Source organism: Leptidea sinapis, chromosome 1 (assembly GCF_905404315.1).
Source record: "Leptidea sinapis chromosome 1, ilLepSina1.1, whole genome shotgun sequence".
Classification (NCBI taxonomy): Eukaryota; Metazoa; Arthropoda; class Insecta; order Lepidoptera; family Pieridae; genus Leptidea; species Leptidea sinapis.
In genome coordinates, this window is record NC_066265.1 from 11,222,511 (window position 1) to 11,247,151 (window position 24,641).

General features: G+C 34.2%; 1 protein-coding gene across 8 annotated transcripts in view; it reads right to left on the bottom strand.

Annotated features, from left to right (window-relative positions):
• Positions 1-24,641, bottom strand: part of LOC126966683 (max-binding protein MNT-like) — a 55,860-nt gene that overhangs the window by 16,449 nt on the left and 14,770 nt on the right. For all 8 annotated transcript variants that reach the window (XM_050810908.1, XM_050810881.1, XM_050810891.1 and 5 more), the window contains 8 exons: positions 16,707-16,947; positions 13,699-13,924; positions 11,276-11,417; positions 10,884-10,933; positions 10,612-10,728; positions 5,873-5,950; positions 3,309-3,395; positions 2,680-2,782 (listed from right to left, as the gene is read on the bottom strand). In XM_050810908.1, coding sequence (XP_050666865.1) covers positions 2,680-2,782; positions 3,309-3,395; positions 5,873-5,950; positions 10,612-10,728; positions 10,884-10,933; positions 11,276-11,417; positions 13,699-13,924; positions 16,707-16,947 — 1,044 coding nt within the window. The remainder of the gene's footprint in view (positions 1-2,679; positions 2,783-3,308; positions 3,396-5,872; positions 5,951-10,611; positions 10,729-10,883; positions 10,934-11,275; positions 11,418-13,698; positions 13,925-16,706; positions 16,948-24,641) is intronic.

Below are 24,641 nucleotides of genomic sequence, written 5' to 3' on the forward strand. Positions count from 1 at the left end.
AACGTTGTATTGCCATATAAAGTAATAAGAAAATTTATAATAAAAAATTTTGAGGTATAAAAAATAGATGCCGACCGATTCTCAGACTATATAATATTTAGGTTATATAGTTATTTTATAATTATCTAGGCTAATCATATAGGTGTGCAAAATAGATGTCATCGGGAAACAACTGTTATATTTCTGAATATTGGCCAAGAAGTGCTTAGTATTATTTAGAAAGAAAGATATATAAAATGTAATTAGTCATTTATTATAGATTACTCTTTCAATTTGATTTCTGAACGACGGGGACACATCAAAGGAAAAACAAAATTTATGTTTCTTTTAATTTTTTCCGAGAATTTTTCATATTTATTCACCTTTTAAACCTTCCCTGGACTCCCACAAATAATTCGGTCCAGCCGTTCTCGAGTTTTAACGATACTAAACGAACAGCAATTCATTTTTATATATATAGATGAGAAATGAATGCATTATACACAAAGCGATAAAGTTAATGAAAGTTAAAAAAGAAACAAAATAACAAATATCAATTGCTTGTCTGTTTTCTCTAGACTTAAAAGTAAGTAAGTAAGACTTAAGTACTCTGTGCTACAAACAATTTACAATGACAGATAATTCTGCTGAGGTGCGCGATGGCGAAAGCGAACGAATTATACAGATTGCCGGTAACACATACGAGGGGAGGCTGATAAGTAATCTAACTAACTATGAAAGAAAAGACTTTGATGGCTAGTTTTTTTTTTATTTTTCTATATAGTCTCCTGCAAGTGAAATACACTTATGACATTTGAAAATAAATGACATCATGCCGTTATAATAGTAATTTTTATTTTGCTCGTCAAAATGGTCAGTCACAGCCTCCTTCATTTCTTCGTCCGTCGAAAATCTGCGACCCCTCAATTTTTTCTTTAAATCTTTGAATAAGAAATAATCACAGGGAGCCAGATCTGGACTATAAGGTGGATGGTTAATTTCTGTGAAGCCGTTTTTGCTCAGGGCTGACCTCGCCGATAAGGCTGTGTGTACAGGAGCATTGTCTTGTAAAATCAGACCACCTTTGCTGAGTTTGCCTCTCCGCTTTTCTTTGATTTGTTCACGAAGCTGGTCAAGCAAGTTTGCATAATATTCAGCATTCATTGTTGTATTTTTAGGCAAATAGTCTATCATCAAAATCCCTTCGACATCCCAAAATACGATGGCCATTAATTTTCCAGCCGACGGCCGAACCTTGAACTTCCTTGGCGGCTTTTCTCCTTTAAATTTCCATTGCATTGACTCTTGTTTGCTTTCCGGATCCCACTGGCGAATCCAAGTTTCATCACAGGTCACAATTCGAGAGATAGTCTCTTCTTCTTTACCTTTGACCAGGTCTAGAAATGCCTGACAACATTCTACTCGCCTTTGTTTGTCAAAGGGGGTCAACATTCTAGGGACCCAACGCGCGCTTACCTTGGACATGCCCAAATGTTCGTGAATAATTTCATGAACTCGTTCCTTGCTAATGCCCACATCTCTGGCTATCTCCCACTGCTTGATTCGCCGATCTGCAAGAATCAGGTTCTTCACCTTTTCAACATTATCTGCGGTAACAGCAGAAATTGGCCTTCCACTACGTGGGTCGTCTTCCAGGCTCTCACGGCCATGTTTAAATTGCTTCGACCAAAACTTTATGACGAATTCAGAAGGACTTGAATCACCAAACACCTTTAACATGCGCTCTCTGATCTGCGTAGGTGTGTTTCCTTCTTTACTTAGGAATTTAATCACTGCTCGATGCTCAAATTTCATCATTTTACAATTTTCTTTCGACATGGTGAAATCAAAGCCGCGCCAAAAAAACAAAAGCAAGCGAAAAAAAATAAGCGTCATAATTTTGAAAAAGGAATAAATATAGAATATGATTTTGCAGTGGCCAGTTCGATTTTCAAAACTTTCTTTAACAAAGAAGATTTTATATCAGCCACCCCTCGTACATGACTTTAGGTTTGATGTTTGACCAAACGCTCACCATAGACTAAAATATAGATGCTTTTTAAAGATATTGAAGAATGAGCGATTGACTCAGTCGTGTCAACTTGGCTACCAAGTTAGCGTTTTCTACAATCGCTTACTCCGAATGGTTGATATAAAGCGTTTGTAACTTGGCTATGCCTGCTCATACACACACATATTAAACACATACATATTAAAAAGAATAGTGATATTCACAGTATCAATACTCGAAACAAACATAAGCTCGCAATTCCATCTACTAGGCTCCATAAAATTGCTAAATCTTTTAAAGTGGATTGTGTTATATTTTAATATATAATAATTTATTTTTTTCAAATTTTAATCATACCTCCTAGATTATACAAGGCAGTAACAAACATCAATATTCATCATAATATGTTTGCACCTACCTGGATTCAAACCAGAGACCTCTAGTTTAGTGGCCAAGGTCACTAACCGTGGGCTATTCGTGGGTTCATCAAAATTATTTTTATTAATATATTTTTTTTATGTTTTTTTTTATCGTTTTACAATTTCAATTTCTAAATTTTGACTAATTTAACTTAATCTAGCAGGAGTCGACAGGGATTTTTAACAAGGATCCTTTTTTGTAGCATTCATGCTTAAGCGCTTTTAAAACGCGACTATTTTTATCAAGCTGTAAAAACATAGATTAGTTACCATTTGTATGAACAGTGGGGCTCTGTAACACCCTCAAACCGCCGGTGGTCGACAACAACTGGATGGTCGCCGGACTCACCATCAGTCCGCCGTTTCCCACCACCTGTAACGTTATGTTCTCCTGATACTTTTCGCTCTGTATATTAATAGTTTTGAAGTTCTTCTTTTGATACTTCTTTAGGCGCGTTATGAAAAAATTATGAGAGTGAAATTTTAAGATGCGCGCGCATCACTGTAACACAAAATTAACAGGGTTAGTTTTTCTGACGTTTTTTTTGGTTTGTTCGTCAATTTTTAGGATAGGAAAAGGGTTCAAGCCCGTACAGCCGTATTCGTTATTTTATAATTTTTTGTCAAAGCCATCGTTGCAAGATTTTTACAATATTGTTCTTTCTACAAACGTAGAATAGCACGAGGAATATTTTTTTTTAATGCGGAGAGTGTAACTACGCCAAGGCATGTAGGTAGGCCTATGTAATATTTATTTTTAATTCCAAACAAATATCCAACAAAAAAAAATACTCTGATAAAGTACAATATGAATATGAGATAATAAAAGCTGTTATTTTTATTAATTAAATATATAACGTATTTAAATTAATATTAAATTTTATTTGCAGTAAATTTACCTGTGAGATAGGCAGGTGTATCTGTGTGGGTTGCACTATACTGCTTAAGCTATTACTGCTCGCCAGGATACCGTTCTCTTGCGTTTTCTGAAGTAATATCAACAAGTACTTTTAGTAACACGATAAACAATAATAGTATGTGTTAAGATGATTGGGTACTTCGGAGTGATCACTTCCATTTTATTTATAATTTAGTTTTTAACTTTATTAATTTAAATTATCTTTGCATTTAGGCATTTCGGAAGAAACCCGTATTTATTAATATCTAGGGATATTAGGCAAGATTGTGAGGCTAATATTTAATAACTTAAGCCTCGACCATCAATAAAGCCATCGTTCATCGTAAGGTCAGCTTAACATTTGATGACGAGATGAAAAATGCACTTTGAAAGGTATTTATTAATAGTTATTTATGCAACTGTTGTGTAATAAGGGGTATTAAAACACGAATGTGGATTTATCTCACGAGGCGAAGCCGAGTGTGATAATAGTATCACATGAGTGTTTTAATACCTAATTATCAACAGTTGCATACAAGACTTTATCTACACCTAAAATATGAATCCTTTAAAAGATTCTGAAACAGTTATCTTACTGCTAACATAAAAACAGCCAGTCCTAGTAGTAACATAATATTATCATCCATTACTGATTATATACAAATAAAATAAGTATTAATGGAAGAATTATTTATTTTAGTAGTAATTTACATTTTTTATAGTGCAATAATTAAAATTCACTTGAATATTATGTTCTTTTGGAAATTAATCGCTCATTTTTTATAAACAAAACAATAAAAATATCGTAAAAAAATGGCGAGGATTCGAATAACCTACTTTTTTTACGGCGCGCGACGTTCTGGTGGTGTGGAACGCGCGTAAACCAAAATGTTCTTTTTTTGAAATTCATACAGATGCCACGCATCGAGCTATAAGAATGTGGCTGTCTGTTAAAACTCTAGAAGCATGAAGGGAATGAAAAAAAAATAGGAGTGTTGTTATGAAATTCAGTACAACATTACAACACTCTTTTGGATGACGTAATGGTTATTAGAACATTGGGTGTTTTAATGTAGGCAATAAGCTAACTGTTTCAGAATCTTTAATAGAGTATTTAAAGCATGGGTGTAGATAAACTTTATTAAACAACTCCCCTTAGTATATCTCGTTATTTATAACGGGTTATTTATAACCCTTTAGGGTTACCTCGTAAGTCGACCTAGATCCTTTATGGGGCTATAGTTTAGATCATTTCTGACTGATTTGACTATGAAACACCATATCCTAAATCCAATTTGAAGTATTTTTCATAAAAATTCCGTTTTTTGCCTTTTTTGTAATCTGAGCCTCTGGAATGTTTGTTTATACGTTTTATTTTAGAAGATGAATTGCTCTATCCATTTCAATTAAAAAAATACAGTTGCATAATAAAATGAGTCGTGAAAGATGGAGAATAGTGAAAAATCAAACAAAAAAAAACCTAAGATGTGTTTTAAGAGATACTTAAAAAAAATCGATGGAAGTCTGATTGCAGATGAGCTTAAAACATCTCCATTTTGTCATTTGTTATACGGTAGAAGATACATGGAAACCCTCCCCCACATATATACGCAACAAGAATCGAGCCGATGAGGGATTACTAGATCCGCGATTATTCGTTCCGCTCTTCGATGCATGCGATAAAATGGCGGAAGCTGAAACTGTGGAGCCCACGCCCAGAGGTGACAACAGTACTCCATGTGAGGCCGAATTTGCACCTTAAGTTATTGCACACAGTGGCTTGAAATGAAATACTGTCTCACCTTACTGAGCACACCAAGCTATTTTGAGATAAATTTTGCCTTCTCTCCGAAGTAACCACGGAACTGAATCATGAACCAACTATGTCTATACAACCTATGGCATTGGGCATAAGGGAGTGTTCTTACGATGAGAAAGAAAAATTTTTGCTCACTGAGTTTCTTCTGGATCGCCTTCTCAGCTGAGGGCCTCACTGGCCATAGTAAATATAGGATTAAACGTTATTAAAGAAATTATGAGTTTTTAAGGAAGACTTAAGTAGTGAATGCACAAACCTGCGTTTTCTTTAAAGTAAAAAAATAAAGCCGGGCCTTTCGAGGCTTTTTTTATGAAAATTAGGGACGAGACGAGCAGGACGTTCAGTTGATGGTAATTGATGCGCCCTGCCCATTACAACACAGTGCCGCTCGGGATTCTTGAAAAAAACAAAAATTCTGAGCGGCACTACAATTGCGCTCGTCACCTTCAGACGGTACTTTGCACGGTCATTTCACTAGCTGCGGCGCCCTTCAGATCGAAACACAATAATGTTTACTCATAGCTGTTTCACAGCAGAAAAAGGTGCCGCTGTGGTACCCATAATCTAGCTTACATCGTGTGCAAGGGAGCCTCCCACTGGCACGAGGTTGCATAACACAGTCTCGAGTTTATTCTCGTGGATTCTACTCTGAGGGATGTTGGCAATTCTTGGCACTATTATTCCATCGTAATAACCGGACTCTGGAGCCATATGAAGTGGATTGAACTGTACTAAATTATAATTACCTGTGCTGTTGATTCTGCCGGAGCTATACTCGTTAAAGTGAGAGTATTATGCCTCGCGCCGTATGATGTCCGAACGACCTGCAAATAACACTCATACATTTCAAACCTACAAACAGTATTATCTAGCCATTTTTCCCGAAGGATGGGCAGATACGATTTTAAGACAAAAGTATACTTTTCAATAGATGGCGTACTTGCAAAGCTTTGGCATCTAAGGCATCTTTCTATTACGCGGTCGAGACAACTTTTACGAGCCCAATCATTACTTTTGCAGTTAACTTTTAAATGTATAAGTCAATTTAAAAAGTTTAGTACCTGCAAGCTATTTTCATAGTTATAATAAAATCGGATAGATTTTCTACGAAGAAAAATTGATGAGTCTTAGCTCTCTTATATTTAATTACCAGGTCTTATTTAATTAATATAACATCAATATTTGTCGATTATTCGATTTTTATAGTAAGTATAATGTATAAGCGTACGATCGCGTTACCTATTTTCGTTGTAAAAAGGTCCATTTGTAAAAACGCGCCATCTTCCGAATGTAAGTATTTTGAAATAAACTTATATTTAATTCTTTGATTAGTTTTTAGTACTTCCCACAACTGTAAGGTAACCAATAAACTGAATCAAAGCTTAAATTTGTCGCAACGTTTTATATTATCATTCTCAACAATAATAATTGTTGAACCGCGACTTCGGGTTGGGCAAAACCGGGATATGGATGGAGAAATGCTATTATTTACACTTATGAATGGTAAATTACAATTGTATCAATTGTCTAGCGCTTAGCAGAAAGGAACCAGTCCACAAAATCATAAAAAAATACTGTTTGACATCCCGAACAAAACTTATCCGATATTCCTAATTTAAAAAGGAACCAGTCTACTTCTCGTATCTGTAGCAAAGATATTGTAAACATTCACCAAAAAGTCACAAAACAAAACAATAACCATCTTTGACTTTGGACCTCAAATACTCAGCTTAGTTTGCATGTGGTCTGGTTCCATTCTGCTAAGCGCTAGCCAATTTATCTCTACTTCGGAGCTGATAAAAGTTTAATTTACAGTTACAAATATTTACAGTTTCGGCTTGAGCGTGCATGTATTTTGGGACCCACTGATAACGATAGCGTACATGTTGGAAACTTAGCCCCTTATTCATAATGGTCCGCTAACTTTAAACAGCCGCTTAGGAGTGTTTTTTCTCATTCTGACTTAGGTCAATAGAAGAAGACAGAGTGAGAATTTGCAATGCTTTAAGTTAGAAGAGTATTATGAATAAGGGGGTTAGTTATAGGTGTAGAACGGGATAAAAGTAATAAAAAAGCAAATGGTAGGGACGTATAAAAGTGGGGGAAAACATAAATATGAAAAAAACTATATATTAAGTACTTATTATTATTAATTATACCAAGACGTGTGGGTAGAGGTTATTGTTACCGATAGATTAAAGTGCTTACTGTATCATAATGTAAACAATATAATTATTGTATAAACCTAGCTATTTAGGTTTTTAGTAAAATGTACGTAAGTAGGTACCTCCAATTGAAAATTACCTAGGTCAAAGAATCGTAAAAGGAAGATACTTAATGCGCTTATTTTTCGTTTTCTAAAATAAATGACTGTATTGATAGAATTTAACAGGCATTGAATTAATTTTTACTAGGATTTTTTCAAGAAATTTATAGCTCTTTAGCGCCTTAGCTCTTTTTATGAGGTTCCGAATTTAAATAAAATGACAACTGACAAGGGCTGTCAATTAAAGCCAATACATTTTCTATCTCAATTTATTTTGTAACAAATTTCAATCTTTTCCTTTATTCTTTTGACTCTCATAACTCAGAATCTAACTAATTTTTATTTAAACACCGAATAAACTTATTATTATAATTTATATATCAACTTGCGTATGTACGATGTTTCGTTATTTTATAAATTATGTGGGTCCATTTGTGCCATACACCTTTGCAATTACGAGGGGTGGCTGATATAAAATCTACTTTGTTAAAGAAAGTTTTGAAAATCGAAATGGCCACTGCAAAATCATATTCTATATTTATTCCTTTTTCAAAATTATGACGCTTATTTTTTTTCGCTTGCTTTTGTTTTTGTGGCGCGGCTTTGATTTCACCATGTCGAAAGAAAATTGTAAAATGATGAAATTTGAGCATCGAGCAGTGATTAAATTCCTAAGTAAAGAAGGAAATACGCCTACGCAGATCAGAGAGCGCATGTTAAAGGTGTTTGGTGATTCAAGTCCTTCTGAATTCGTCATAAAGTTTTGGTCGAAGCAATTTAAACATGGCCGTGAGAGCCTGGAAGACGACCCACGTAGTGGAAGGCCAATTTCTGCTGTTACCGCAGATAATGTTGAAAAGGTGAAGAACCTGATTCTTGCAGATCGGCGAATCAAGCAGTGGGAGATAACCAGAGATGTGGGCATTAGCTAGGAACGAGTTCATGAAATTATTCACGAACATTTGGGCATGTCCAAGGTGAGCGCGCGTTGGGTCCCTAGAATGTTGACCCCCTTTGACAAACAAAGGCGAGTAGAATGTTGTCAGGCATTTCTAGACCTGGTCAAAGGTAAAGAAGAAGAGACTATCTCTCGAATTGTGACCTGTGATGAAACTTGGATTCGCCAGTGGGATCCGGAAAGCAAACAAGAGTCAATGCAATGGAAATTTAAAGGAGAAAAGCCGCCAAGGAAGTTCAAGGTTCGGCCGTCGGCTGGAAAACTAATGGCCACCGTATTTTGGGATGTCGAAGGGATTTTGATGATAGATTATTTGCCTAAAAATACAACAATGAATGCTGAATATTATGCAAACTTGCTTGACCAGCTTCGTGAACAAATCAAAGAAAAGCGGAGAGGCAAACTCAGCAAAGGTGTTCTGATTTTACAAGACAATGCTCCTGTACACACAGCCTTAACGGCGAGGTCAGCCCTGAGCAAAAACGGCTTCACAGAAATTAACCATCCACCTTATAGTCCAGATCAGGCTCCCTGTGACTATTTCTTATACAAAGATTTAAAGAAAAAATTGAGGGGTCGCAGATTTTCGACGGACGAAGAAATGAAGGAGGCTGTGACTGACCATTTTGACGAGCAAAATAAAAATTACTATTATAACGGCATGATGTCACTTATTTGCAAATGTCATAAGTGTATTTCACTTGCAGGAGACTATATAGAAAAATAAAAAAAAAACTAGCAATCAAAGTCTTTTCTTTCATAGTTAGGTAGATTACTTATCAGCCTCCCCTCGTAGTTTTACACAAATTGAAATTTATAATAGATTTATATAATCTGTAGGCTGCATTTTAATGCACACAAAAAACCTCTATCGGCTTGACTTACTATAATCACGGATTAGTAAAAAAAGAAGGACTCCGTGCAGTGATATTCGCAAGTGAAGCACCTTTATGCTAGTGTGTGTGCGGTTACGGGGTATACCAGTTACACAATTTTTTCTCCCTTAAATAATCATATATCCACAAATACTTTTATGTTAATGTTTTTACACTTTTTCACAACGCACGACAGCATTTTTAAAATATTTTATTGAGACGCAAACTGATCTGTCACAGACGATGACAATTTAAGTAAGTGTGTGTGTGGGGCTATGTATTTACACGTTAATCGGCTTGTTTTGGTGCTACACTGTTATGTAAGGTGACACGGAGTCATTATTTTTTAACTAGTCCGTGACTATAATATTCAATTTAAAGGAAATTCATAACAAACTCAAGTGAGACAGTTACAGAACTCACAGACCTCCATTTGCCAAATTATTGACTTTTCAAGGCGGCAAAGCAATTTTCACATTCCACTTTCGTCCACAGAGGAGATAAAGAATAAGGGGGCGGGAATCTCGTAGCCGTTTCTTGGGTATTTATGATATTTGGTCCCAATATGACTCACGAGATGCAAGGGAAATAGAATCATTCATAACTGCGAATCTACTAGATATTAGTGCGAACAGGTATGTAATTTCGGCTTCCTGAGCTCCTGTTATTATAATCCATAATAGGCCCATAATAGGCCCAGCTAGCTTTTTTATCAGGGGGAGATAACGAGTACAATGGTGCATACTGCATAAAGAGACCTAAGTCCTAAAACCTAATCGTTTTGAAGTTAAAAAGCATCACCTTACTTTTGTCAAAATAATTTAAGTTAGGTTCCAAATAAAATATTTCCAAAAATTTAAGTACATATTGCATTCATGATTTGGACCGGGCAGACGTTGTCCTGTCCAAAAATGTGATTATTATCATATTATGATTTTATGAATTTGTCAAGGTATTAGAAATATTTTATCAAAGTGCTTAGGATTCCTGTACAAAAGAGGGTCTGAACCAGAAAGATAATCATTACAAATATTACAGTATCAACCGACTGAAATTTATATTTTTCTCAAAAGATTTTTATAAAAAAACGAAATGAGACCGCGTAATGGGATAAAAACAAAATGCAACTCTCGAATTTTTATCCTATTTTCGTACAAATTTATAATCAAAATTACACATCAAAATCAGTTAAGTTGTCTTGTTTAGGTGATACATACATACATTATATACAGTTGTGTAGGTTTTAATTAATATAAGACAATTCATAATATAAAATAAAATGCATAATATACAGAAATATATATAGCCCATCTCGCTCTTCCTAACGTTTTTCTAATTCTAATTCTAATCAGCCCTAATTTCTAACTGTGTACCAGGATAGCATACCTGCGAGGTAGTTGGTGCTATTTGTATGGGCAACGTGCGCAGTTTTGTGGTGAGGTTCCAAGTGCGGGGGGGCGACGTCTCTGCCAAAGCGGCAGACCGCGGCGGCGAAGAGGTTATCTGAAAGCAAGCCAAATAAATATGTATTATTACACTAAACACAGACTAATATTTACAGTAATTAGTTTTTAGAATTTTCGATAAGTTAATAATTACTACTACTTTGCAATGTAAAATTAAAAAAAAATCATTGTTTAGAAAATATTCATACTTACACTTATAGGAATCCCAGTAATACTTTCGTCTTTTTCTTCAGTAGCGGTATCTGAAATAAGATTTTCTAATGATTAATAAATAATTTTAAACATTTTTCAGATCCTTTTACGTATACAATAATTTTGATGTTGCTTGGTATATGCTGTCACCTGATTATGAATTGATAAACTTTAACTTCTAAAATATCGTTTCTTTTTTAATTTACTAATAAAAACTCTAAACCATTAGAAAACTGTCAGGTGTCAACACTTAATTATTCAAATCTCATATCCAACATGGATTCATTCAATAATAATTAAATTAATAAAATAAGCTGTTAACATTGTCAAATATTAAATAATATCGAGCGTAAGTACCAGGCGCACAGCGGTCAAGAGGAGCTCTCACTCACCGATAGTACGTGGACGATGTGACGTAGTCGCGCGAGTCGAGACCTCTCGCTTTAACGCAGCAAGGCGCTGTTGCGCGGCGATCTTCTCTCTCGCTAGCCTTTCCATCTCGTGCTCGCATTCGCGCTCCTTGCGTCTTAGCACCTGCGAATATTGTACTAGGTCAGCAAAGCTTCTATAGATATTCATTGAATTATCTCTATCGTAGTGAGTACGTGTACGACGGCTCATCGCTTCCTTAGCAATCAGTATTATATAACAGTAAGGGTTACAATCTATATTATGTTGTCCTGTTATTCCTAAATTCGCATATCTAAGTAAATAATTAAATACCCATACCGATTGGGTTTAATATTATATGTAATGCGTAAATGCAATAAGTTCCATCTTTGTATCCCTTAAAGTTCGTTATGGCATTACAAAATATAATACCATTTCGTTCGTACTACCGACATCATAAGGTTTAATGCTTGAAAAGTATAATTTGATTAGGACCGACCCGCGAGGCGGAGTATACAAATTAACATGTTTTCCTGAAGAAAAATAAAACTTCATGAAATTATTCAAGCGATTTCTAAGCAAAAACAAATGGAAGCCAATCGATTGCTGAGAAATTTTAAATAGTACATTGGTATAATTTGACATGTTTATAAAAGTATCAATACATATAAAAGCAATAACCTACATGTATGTTATACATTTAAATTTAAATATTTATTTAATATTGAGTATTCACATCACTTTTTAAATACTAGAATCACCAATTCGTTCAATGATCGTTTAATAAAAATAAATGATTAATTACACAAATTAAACTTGAAAACAAAATTTTTTAACGATTCGGGACTCGAAAGCGTTCCGTGAGAGTTGAACAAGACATTCGAGATTTATCAACGATATGTCACTCGAACGGTTGGCTCAGTGGAGCTCTCGCACGGAACGCGAAAGGTTGCGGGTTTGAGTCCCGCATCGTTCATAAATTTTGTTTTCAAATTTAATTTGTGTAATTAATCCCAGAATTGAGGGTTTTCACTTTAAAAAAATAACAAATTGTTGAGAATAAACGATTATTAATTAGTCAAATAAAATATACTTAGTTTAAAAACACTGGGTAGTTTTATGGTAAATTTTGATATTTTGTTTGTTATTAGGAACTCAGCAAGGTGTGTGATTTGAGTGTCTGTAAGAACTAAGAAGGTTATAATCTAAATTCCTATTTATTTATTTATTCAGTGAAAGGAAATATAAAAGTTAGTTTACTTTTCTTTCGAGGGTTACTATATAATATATTTTTATTAGTTTCAATTCTAATTTCTAAACAAATAAAATAAACACAATAATTAGGGCTCACTGGCGAGCAGGAGCACGGGGAGCAATACCCTGCATTCGCATTAATTTCGCTCACCGTTAAAGATTCAATTTGTTAAGTGCGTAAATAGCTTGCCGTATTTAAAATAAACATGTGAAATATTTAATATCATAAATACAATGATTTACAAATCTTTCAAATGTTTAATCATTTATAATTTTGTTAATACCTGACATACCACACCAGTTACGATTAAAACAAAATTTTTTTAACACTTTAATCGAAAAATACACACATATAATATATACTACACATACACTACAACCAATAGTAGAACTTCCATCCATCCATAACACCTTTCTACATAGCTATACCATCTTCATAGAAAAATGAAGGTACCTATAACCATATGCTTCGTTGAATACGTCACTACATTATTATATACAAATGGCCAAGCTGCCTTCTAGAAGAATAATAAAAAAAAATATAAATTTTTATTTGGAATAACAAAGCTAATACAAACGATGATAGCTGCAAAAGTATTAACTACAGCGCAACTAACAACGCTCTTACAGCCCCAACAATAAGGAATAATATTCCATGCACAAAGATGTAGATATAAACACCACCCTAATTCATAATAGTCTGCTAACTTAAAGCATTGCTAATTCTCACTCTGTCTTCTTCTATTGACCTAAGTCAAAATGAGAAAAAACACTCCTAAACGGCTGTTTAAAGTTAGCGGACCATTATGAATAAGGGGGTAAATAGAGTAGGTACGGTAATTGATATCAAGAAATTAAAAAAATAGTACAGTACATGTGATTTCAAATTTGAGGTGAAGTGTGTGGGTGAGTGTTAGTGATATTCAAGCAGTGATTGTGAAGTTAGTTACATGTGTGCTGTGTGTTTTTTTAGGTGTGTGAGGGAGTGATGAATATTTTACACTTCCACGAGTTTCTCTGTATCTTCATATTCTAGTGTTTTTAACCAGGAGTCAAGTTTCGCTTTGCATTTCCTCTTGGTCAGTGGGTAAGCTTTTGTTGGTTTTGTTTTAAATTTTAGAGCTATGTGTTTGTAATGGCGACTTGCATTGTAGTTCACTAAACAACTCACCTGTATGTACCGTATCGCAGAGCCCAATATAGATAGGTTGGAAGTCTTCTTGTCGTCGGGTGTCGCAGGCAGCTGCCGCTTGAGCAGCTCGAAGCACTCCTTGAGGTGCGCGCGCCGGTTCTTCTCCAGCTTGTTGTGAACCTCACGGGTGCCAGCGCGGGGGACGCTACTGCTGCTTCCACTGCTGCTATTGCTGACCGAAGGCGGCGACGGAATCTGTGCCGTTCTGAACACAGACAACTTACTATAACTAAGTACCACAGTGACCGAACTCTGACACAGATATCTAAATAACAAGGAACTAGAAGTGACATAGCCGCGTTATACATTTCAATCGTGAGACTTAATAATAGATTCTGGCGAGTTATTAATTAGTCGTGATTTAGTATAAATCGATACGGCGGACTTGAAACTACACCTAAATTTGGAGCACTTTACTACATCCGCTAACATCGGAAGCTCTTCCACAAAAATCGGCAAATTTTTATTTAACTAAACTGCTGCTTTTTTCACACAATTTCTATGAAAGTTTCTTAATATCCGAAGCGTAAGGCACTAGTTTAGTACTAATAACATTTCAAATACCTTTTTATTTAGATATTTATGAAGGATTTATGGATTTATCGCTACATAAATGGAGAGGATGGAAGATGGGAAAGCGAAAAAGGTTTCCCAGAGGATGACATCTATACGGGTGATCACCCAAAAAAAAATCTTTGTGTAGTATGTAATAGTCAAACAAATCGTGAGAGCCGATTGCAAGTAAAGCAAAAAGTAGATACAAAAATTAAATCTAAAAAAACTAAAATAAAACTCGCTTTAAAAGGAGATATTTTTTATTGTGATAAGTTCTTTCTGTCTTTTTCATGACAATGAACATGTGCACTTTATCGCTATAGAACAAGCAACTAATGTTAAAAAAAAATTAATCAAGGTTTTTTTAGTTTATATATAAAGGAGCCTTTAATTTATAAATATTTTAATGCTGTTTTTGTAACTAAAAATATATAAAATAAAATTAAAGAGGCAGGATAAAATAGTATCGGACACCTAAATGGGTTAAAACGTGTTCAAAAATTCCGTTACATGTACAAGCATTGAATATTATACCTATTAACTACATAACTCAATTTTCCATATACATATTAAATTTTCTGATCTTATTACCAACTACTTTTAAATAAATTTTAGGTGAAAATCAACACAAATCTGTTTCGTTGCTAATACGTCGTTCGTTTATTAATGTAAGTAATAAAAATGCGATAGATCTGCGGGTAGCTGATTAAATTACAAAACCGGGAGCCGTATACTAATGAGACATCAATGATGCATTCAGCGAAGAACAAGCTGCGAATGAATAATAGATTTAACTCAATATTCAAAACATCAACTTAAGAAATTCAAACCTTGACAACAATCAGCGGAGATTGGATAAACAACACTTAACCAGCTCTCCAGCGCCAAGGGTGAATTAGGATTCGATTATGACCTATTTACATTTCATTGCTATGCGATAGAATATACTAGATGCGACATATTCATGCTTCTTTCTTTATTTGTGTCGATATTTACAAACCAAATGATATTATTTAAAACTGATGTGCCTTCTAGTTAGTTAATGTTTGTGTCGACATCTTGGAGACTAATTCCAAACGCTCAGAAATTCAAATGCAAATTTGTTATATTTTAAAGTGATAACCCTCACTTCTGGGATTAATTGCACAAATTAAATTTGAAAACAAAATATATGAACGATGCGGGATTCGAACGCGAGAAGTCGCGGGTTCGATTGCGCATCATTCATAAATTTTGTTTTCAAACTTAATTTGTATACTAAATATGCTATTTTGTTTATCGTAGTATGATTTAGCTCTCGTTAATTATAAAGAAAGTTTAAGATAATTAGTTCGATACATTTTTTTAACTAATGGATCCATAAGCATCTCAAAATTTATATTCGGACCACATTCTATTGAAAGTTCTGTTTAAAAAATATCGCAGCATATATTATATAGTACATAGTGTAGTTAAACGGGACAATAACGTTATTATTAATTAAATTTAAACATTAACTTTTCTAATTTAACAGTTTTCTTTTATTATAAACAGACTTGAACACGCATATGTACGGATTTATACAACAGCTATGTCGCATGCTATTAAGGAATTAAATATTTTTGTACTTAATATTGTAATATTTACATACAAGTACTTTAACTACAAATTATCTAAACTAATTTTATAAAGAGGGTTACTAGACCGTTTTAAAATTCTTTCATTACGTACTTGAAATCAAGAATTTTTCAATACGCGTAGAGAGTATTTTTAAATATACTAATGTCGGATATTCCACGTAAATTACTTCACGGTAGAAAAGGCGCCGTTGTATTACCCATGATCTATCCCAGGGGTGCTCAAGCTTGAACTGCTGGCGATCTACCTCAAAATTGTTAGGCTACGATCGATCGGCTCTGAGAGGCTTCAAGTTTGTGTGATGAAGGATTGTCGTCTAGGTAGAGTGTCACGATGACATACATATTAGTTTTGCGCAAAATATGCATTTTTTTAGTCAAGGTAAGTGTAGGTCTGCTCTTAAATGTCAATGAAAAAACGCATAATTATTATTCAAAATTTATTGGTTCTTACAAAACAAACGCGTTCTAAAGTTCTAAGCTTAACTAAATAGTGACTTTGGATGTTGAAGTGTGACACTGCATGTCCTGAGCATACTTTTCATAAGATGGTACGTAATTACCGATTTTAGTTTATTATACCGGATTTTTTTCTCGAGATCGACTCAAAAAGCACTATCGATCGACCTGTCGATCCCGATCGACCGTTTGAGCACCCCTGATCTAGCCGGATATGACCAAACTTTGCTTAAAAATACATTCAAACTTGCGCGACCCATCCGAAGCCAAGCCAGTTTTTGTTTCTTCTATTATAAATAATCCCTTTCAACTCACAGCTATTTTTGAGACCGTGCATACAAGGAGATCATAACATACCCAGCATTGCTTGTAGTTCGTGTTCTGGAATGTTCTTGTGCAAAGTCGAGGATGGACGCCGAGGGTTGTTGGACCGGCTCAAGAGGCAATGCAGGGGCGAGCGGAGGCACAGGCGCGGCCGCGGGGGCAAGTGCAGGGGAGGGGGCAAGAGCCGCGACCGACCCCGGCGATGGCGGCCGGATCACACCAATGCTCCGTGTAACCGACACCTGCAGTGTAACTGGCGACTTTGGCTCCTCTTCTGCAACAAAAAAATAATCAATGAAGCAACAAAGAACGTCAAAGGATACAAACCGCGGCGCTCAAATACCAGGCAAACATAAACTACCAAGAGATCATCCTACTCGATTCGTCATACGATTACTATTATGCTTGACATTTCAAAGCCCGGTTTCACTGAGCTAACTTATGTTTAAATTGACAATATTCCAGCCATTTATTATCTATATATATAAGAGATTTCCACGTATATAGTCACTCATCACGATATCTCTGGAACCATTAGGCGTAGAGACTTGAAATTTGGTAGGAATATACCTTTAGTCGAGTAGAGGTCAGCTAAGAACGGATTTTACGAAATTCTATCGGCGAGAGTTTTTTTTTAACAGAACAACGTCTGTCGGGACCGCTAGTTTATTTATAAAGAAGACCAGAATGTTTAAGAGTAAGTATCAGAGGCGTCACGTTCGCTTTGTTGTGGGATGTGGAATTTAAGATTAATATTTTGTATTTGAGTAACGCCAGTATAATATTAATTTTTTTTTTCATTGATGCCAAGTTCAGAGTAATTCAAGAGAGCCATGTACCAGCTACCCTTCCAAAGATCATAAGTTTTATGGATCGCTTTATAAACCATTCATGTTCTTCTATATAATAATAATAATAATATTGACACACTTTTTACACAAATTATCTTGCCCCAATTTAAGCATATATCGCCTGTGTTATGGGTTACAAGACAATTATATATTTAATACAATATACTTACTTAAACATACATAAATTCATATAAACATACATATAAACAAACATAAATACATTTAAACATCCATGACTCGGAAACGAACACCTATATTCATCATATAAATGCTTGCACCTACCGGGAACCGAACCTGGGACCTCTAGCTTAGTAGGTAGGATCGCTAACCACTCGGCTATACAGGTCGTCTATATGACAGAGTATTTTTGAAGTGATAACTTCTTATGGGGATATATATAATTTCTTATTACCATAATAATTATCTGCTTAATATACATAAAATTTAAGTTATAATCTAAACATTTCTCAAGTTAAACAATTTCAATATTAAATAGGTGATGTTAGAAGTTATGACTTCTTTCCAAGACGCACACTTTTTTTAAATCTTCACTTGTATGCCTATTTCGCTCTATCTCTCTCTCTTTCTGTCTTTGCGGCTTCGTATGCCTTATATTATAATCCTATTATTGTTTCATGCACCTTTCTCCAGGGACAAATGCCGCGATATCGTATGACCGATAAGAGTTTCAGCGAAACCATATTTTATTGGTGCAAACTTGCATGACGATGTTCGATAATGTTGTAAATTAGAGTATTTAATAATTTAATGATTTTTAATGAATATTTCGATATAGGATTGTCATTGCTAATACGAATACTGTGAACACTGCATCAACGCGAGGATATTTGTATAAAATACAGCTATACTCACTTATCGAGCCTCCCTTAATAGATTTTACCCGAATGGGCGTTACATAATCAAGCGTGACGTTTTAGTCTCATTCAACACCCACAAAACGCACAGTGCGTTTTAAACTTCAAAAACCAACTCGTCATTTCGACTCAAAGTTTTTATATGTCCTTAACCAAGCTCGAGACTGGTTCAACAGGTGGTAGTGGAAATATACTACCTTTAAAATTAGGGTTGACACTATCATTAAATTAAAAAGTTTCATATATCCAGAAACACGTAAAAAAATGACAATATTTCCAACCTCATCTGAAAAATTATGCTCGCTTAGTAAAAAACAGCTAGTTTAATCTTTTTTATACGCTTGTTTGTATGTTTGTAACCGACTTCTTTGGGCGCGATTTTGACCCAATTTAAACGGCTAGATTTCGTTCAAACTTTGTAGATTTATCGAGGACCGATGACATTACACTAATTTAACTAAAAAATTGAAAATGCTTTTTAAGATATTATTAAACACGCTTTTTTTACAATGAAATATATTTTTTTTACACTATTTTCAATTTAAATTTATTTTCTATTTTTTAGTTGAATTTTATATAAAGCGTGCTTTTTAGTTTTTTTTAACTATTATTTTTACTTTAATCCTACCATAATTGTGTGGCGTATCGTACCTGGATGCGTAAGGGTACAAATAAATAATAAGTGTAAATTTAAGTTATAAAAAATAATTTATCCTTATTAGACCAAAATTAGATGACAACCCTACAAGAACAACATTAAATGCTGATTTTTTCGATTCTTTATTCGAGATATTATAAAATCAGCGAGTAATATACGCTACCTATTTGTTATAACAACTACAACTATAATAAAAAAATTAATTAATGTAATAGGTTAATAATTGAGTGTTAATAATAAATTTATTAAAAAAGTTACGAGACGAGTAAGACACCCTGATGGTAGGTGATAATACGATTTGCCCATCAGCGTCCTTGATTGAACCCAAATTCAAAACGGCTTTGCAATTGCACTCGTCACTGTGACATAAGATTTTGTTTCTTTAGTTCTTAATGGCAGTATAAGGCGCCAGATTCCTGTGCATAAAAGTCTCCAGCTCCATGTAAGTAATTATCAGGATAGCATATCTTATAATAAATAATATTATAGACAAATTCACCAAATTAGTATTTTATTTATTACGTACAGAACAACGGCTGTCGGTTCAGCTAGTTAGTAAGTATGTAAATTGTACTGAAAATAATTCTTTATATATATCTCGAAGGTGTTTGTTAAGTAAGTATAAACCTGTGTTTGACGTCCAAATGAAACATTGGAAGTACTTCAATGGCTTTTTGTGTTATGTTGTTCAGGAAATAAAAAATATCGTACTTTGAGTTAGTCTATAAAATCTCTAATCTCTGGTTTCCTCAGTTATTTTCTGATTAATTATTAAAATTATCTTTTTATATTATGATGTAACAACTCAAGCATGATAAATCACCCAAATGTAGTATTAACAAGGTTTCAAAGTACATATTACTCCAAATACCTGAATTATTTTAAGGCCACGTAAAACCAACGAAGGAAGCCAGATAAACATCTCCCTTCTCTTTCACTCGCGTCGCAACACAATTACTCTTTCTCTTTCGTTCCATAGATTTCTTACGCCGTCGTTCGTCATATATATATTATTGTTTATTAATTGATTTGACGTTAAGACTAACTAAGGTTTAAAAAATAACTATTGGTTTGGTTTATAAGATTGATTAGTCTTTCAGAACTTGGGCATGTAGAATATCATATATTATATGGAGACGTCATGGAATAAAAAACGTGCCGTGGATATATGAATAATATTATCATGTGAAAGCATATCGTATTTGTTAAATTATTTATTATTATATTCAACAGGAAAATGAATTTGTCTTTCTGAAGGAACCATATTGAAAAGATAGATGTCAAGAACACAAGTATTGGTTGTGCAAAAGCCAACAGGGAGATGGGCATTCGGTCGAATAAAACCCATTTCTACAACAGCCACTATGAGTACTCGGGCGCTTAGAGTATTTAACCAAAAGATTAATTCAGTTATTCACTACAGATGTAGTTTTTATTTTAACTTTGAGCTCTTAGCGATAATAAGTGCCAAGTTTATTTATTAAATAATCCAGCAGGGAAAACACACTCGAATTTAAGAGATTTATTTAAAACAACCCCTACCTACTTACCTACGCACGGAAACACGAAATTATAATAAATATTATACTTATTATGTAATAGTTATGGTTTTTTCCTGTAGAAATGGATATCGAACCAACAACCCATTTTCGATATGAAACTCATACCGCTCGTTATTAATTTATTATTCACGATTTACATGTAAATTATTTTGAGAGAGAGCCCCGCTCTTGTACACCTAAATCTTAAACACGCAAAATTGGGAAAGCCGTTACTGTTGGTTAAATGCTCTAAGACCTGGAGGTATTATTACGTGAGGTTGTGCGGTACCAGGCGCGCGGCGGCCGGTGTCAGCAACGTGAAAGTAGGTACCTACATATTCGTCTACAATTCTTTATTTTTTTTTCCTGATTCATGTTGGTTACAAAATTTCATGTGTTACCAGAATTTTGTTTTTTAATATTTTTACAAGATTCAAAGTCGAAGTCCAATAACCTTGAACATAAAGACTACAAAAAGTAGCGCTGTTTATTTCGACTTAGAAATGCTATACGCAATACAATAATTCAGTGATAGAACCTGAAATGAGCGGACAAGAGTACTTAATTTATATGGCAATACAACGTTTGCCGGGTCTTCTAAAAAAACTAATCCGACAGCTAAATCGCATTACGGTACGCACTACACATACGAGTAACTACTGTTTATGACCATTTAATACATATTTTCAAGTCTTTCAAATGATACTGATAAAATTTAAATTTAAAATACAAGACCTTTGTATAATAAATGTATGTATCATCGTCAGCTGTAAGCAAAATTCAGACGAACTCTTCACAGCTTATACGAGCCTAGTACAAGGGGGCATAATGGCGCGGTGTGATGGGTTTGAATCGTGTGAGCAGTACGTACTCGGCGAGAGCGAGACAGATGTAAGAGCAGTCAGCAGAGCGCAGACGTACTGAATGTTAGGCAATATGGCGGGACATTTAAATAACTTACATTATGCAATATTTACAAGTATTTACTTTGATTAACGCGAGTGTCACACATTTATTTAAAACGATAATAATTATTCCTCTTTTTGTAAGACTTAAATATTACTTTATTAATATGTTGATACTAAAATTTCTAATTTTAGGCCTTCTGACTTCTGAGATGCAGTCCAACCTCATGAGTACCTGTTTTATTTAATCATGTGGTCGAACGATCAGTTTTTTTTTATTAAAATATCATATAAGGTACTTCGACTGAGCGAAAATCCGACTCACCTAAGTGTCACTTCGCGGTTAACATTTTTCACAAATTAGGCGTTACAGAAAACATGTTTTAAATGCATTCGTATGCCGTAAGAGTTTAATTTAGATCATTAGGTTAACCTTGCATAAATGGTAAAAATGTGACAAGGCGATTACGTGTTGCACGGGTGAGAAAGAGATAAAACATAAAATGAGCGCTGCGTAAGCGGTTTTAAGTTAGTGTGTGCTTCCAATAACATAAAACGTTTGATTTTTTTATACTTTATTACAATTATTCGATCAATCTGAATTAGGTAATCATTAATAATTATATTATTGAACTTGGGTGATATTTTGCTAGCTATAAATATATATATAAAGCTATTTTGTGGTCAAGCACGTATTTTTAGAATTCTTAAATTTAGAACGATTATTATTATATTATACAGGATAATTATGTTTTAATTAATAATGGGAACTTGATATTTTCACATAAATGGTACAAATTAAAATTAAACATTTAAATGTGTGTATAGTCGTGGTAATAATAAATAATTTAAAACAGACGAAAGTTATGACTAGAGTTTGAAAGTACCTAGTAGCCATTACCATACTTAGTTCGCGGATATAGACTATAGAAACGCCAAACTATTTCAAAAATCCAATTCCGCTGAAATATATTGCATACAAAATATAGGTATTATTAATATTAGTCACGGTAGATAATTGATAAATTAATACACTAGAAATTAAGATCATCGCGTAAAAAAAAATATTTTAATTTACAGTGCACGATTTTCTAAAGAAACACAGGTTGTTTGAAGATAATGATAAATATCTCCATAATAAAAATATTACACAGCGCCAAAACAGAAAACTACTAGGCGCCCGCCCTCGACCTTGCTACGTCTCGTCCGTTCGTTAACGTGTGCTATGTTTTAAGCTGCTGAGGCATTCTGTTGTCCTAGTAGATGCAGACACAAATTGCGACTACGGCGCGCAAAAGTTGGGACGGAATCTATCTGAGTTATTTATTGTATGTTGAGTACTTGCTTGTTCGAGAGAGATGACAAGACAAAGCTTGTAGGAAAAAGATAAATTCGAGGTATAAAAACACTCAACTGTGCTATTTTTATTCCTCTTGACTATTTTAAAGCCGTTATATTATATTAACACTAAAATATGCTAAAAGTAGATTCAAAGAGGGAGATGAACAATTATTCGTTTTTATTTTATTTTTTATATAATTGACCCATTTTAATTATAAGTTTTATGAAATAATAATAATAATAAATATCGCTTTTACTTAAGTATTAATAAATAAAAGTGGTAAATACTTATGGTATTCATAATTTTTTTATATTTCCCAAATATTGAGGTAAGTCATTATTAAAAATGGCCCGTTAATATTATTATTAATTTAACTTAATCATTTTTTAAGATTTTTCGGAATCTACTAATCAATGCTACTGTGCGACAAGAGCCGCGCCTCCTGCAGATATTATAATAGTATCGTATTACTAATCCCCCAAAGTCAACAAAACAACGAGAGATACCAAGGTTATTGTATACATAACATCGATAACAGCATAGTGTTTATATCACTATATGGCCCCTTAGTTTTACTTTATTAATAAATATAAAATTAAACTAGATTAAGCTATATTTACTTTATGACATCCTGGTAGTTTATAATACATAATATCCATTATACAAACTGGTGATGCCATTTGTCCCAACTCCAAAGTATTTTTTGGTTAAGAGGACATTTGAGAGAGAGAGATAGATTAGATTTAAGAATGATAATTTTTTTAAACATTTGCTGCTTTTTTCACTGACCTTCTATCAAAGACCCTCACGAACAACAAATATGACGTAACGCGTGAATAGTAGATAAATGTTATTAATATTTATATCCCAGTCTTGATGTTATTCAAAATGACTTATTCCAAATTTACTTTCCGAGAAAATATCGTACCAATAAAATTCAATAAATAAAACTCTTATACAAAGCTCTACCAGTAACTCTACATTGCAATTTTGACACGTTTTGCCTTCAAATAAACTATCTGTCTTGGGTCAGCTTTCTCAGAATATCATCTGTTACATAATCTAATTTGTTTTAATCTACAATTTTTTAAGAAAGTGGAGAACAATCGAGCATACGGGGGTCGTACTTGTCGACTAATTTTAAGTTTATCACCGCTGTCTCCAGTTTTCTGCAACACCAGATACACATTAATCTCGTCAGGAGCCCTGCGGGCCTTTAAGGAAGGTGGCTCGCTTTATTGTATGTATCTAAGTCGTTTCGTCCTTGGACCACTGTGTAGTGTAGCTCATTGCAGTTGGGTGGTAAGTGGCAAAAACGTTCATTGAAAATCGGACAGTTGAGGTACGCTACACATACAGATGGTGGGTATATATTATATGTATGTGGTGCGTCGTGCGAAGGTGGAATTGGACGGCAGGGATCAGATCAAGTAACATTTAGTCACACTTGCAATTCGATCTTCGATCACATAACATCAGGTGACAATTAGTACGCTCGTTTTCCTCATCAATAAAAACCAATTTATTTTTGCCAAACGGCTAAAGATGTGTGTAGTCTAGAGTTATCGCGATTTATGCCGCTTTCTCTCAACTTCTTGCTTTATGCTCATCAATCAATCTCTTCAATAACGCGACACACGATTCGGTTTCATTACGGCTCAATAAAGAATCACAAATGAGTACACGGTTCGTTAGGTTTCTTTTAATGAGCTCGTGGGGCACCCAAATATCAAGCTTTTATATGCGTAACTACCTTTTTTTAAAATAGGTCAATATTGTTTTTTGGTCATTCCCAG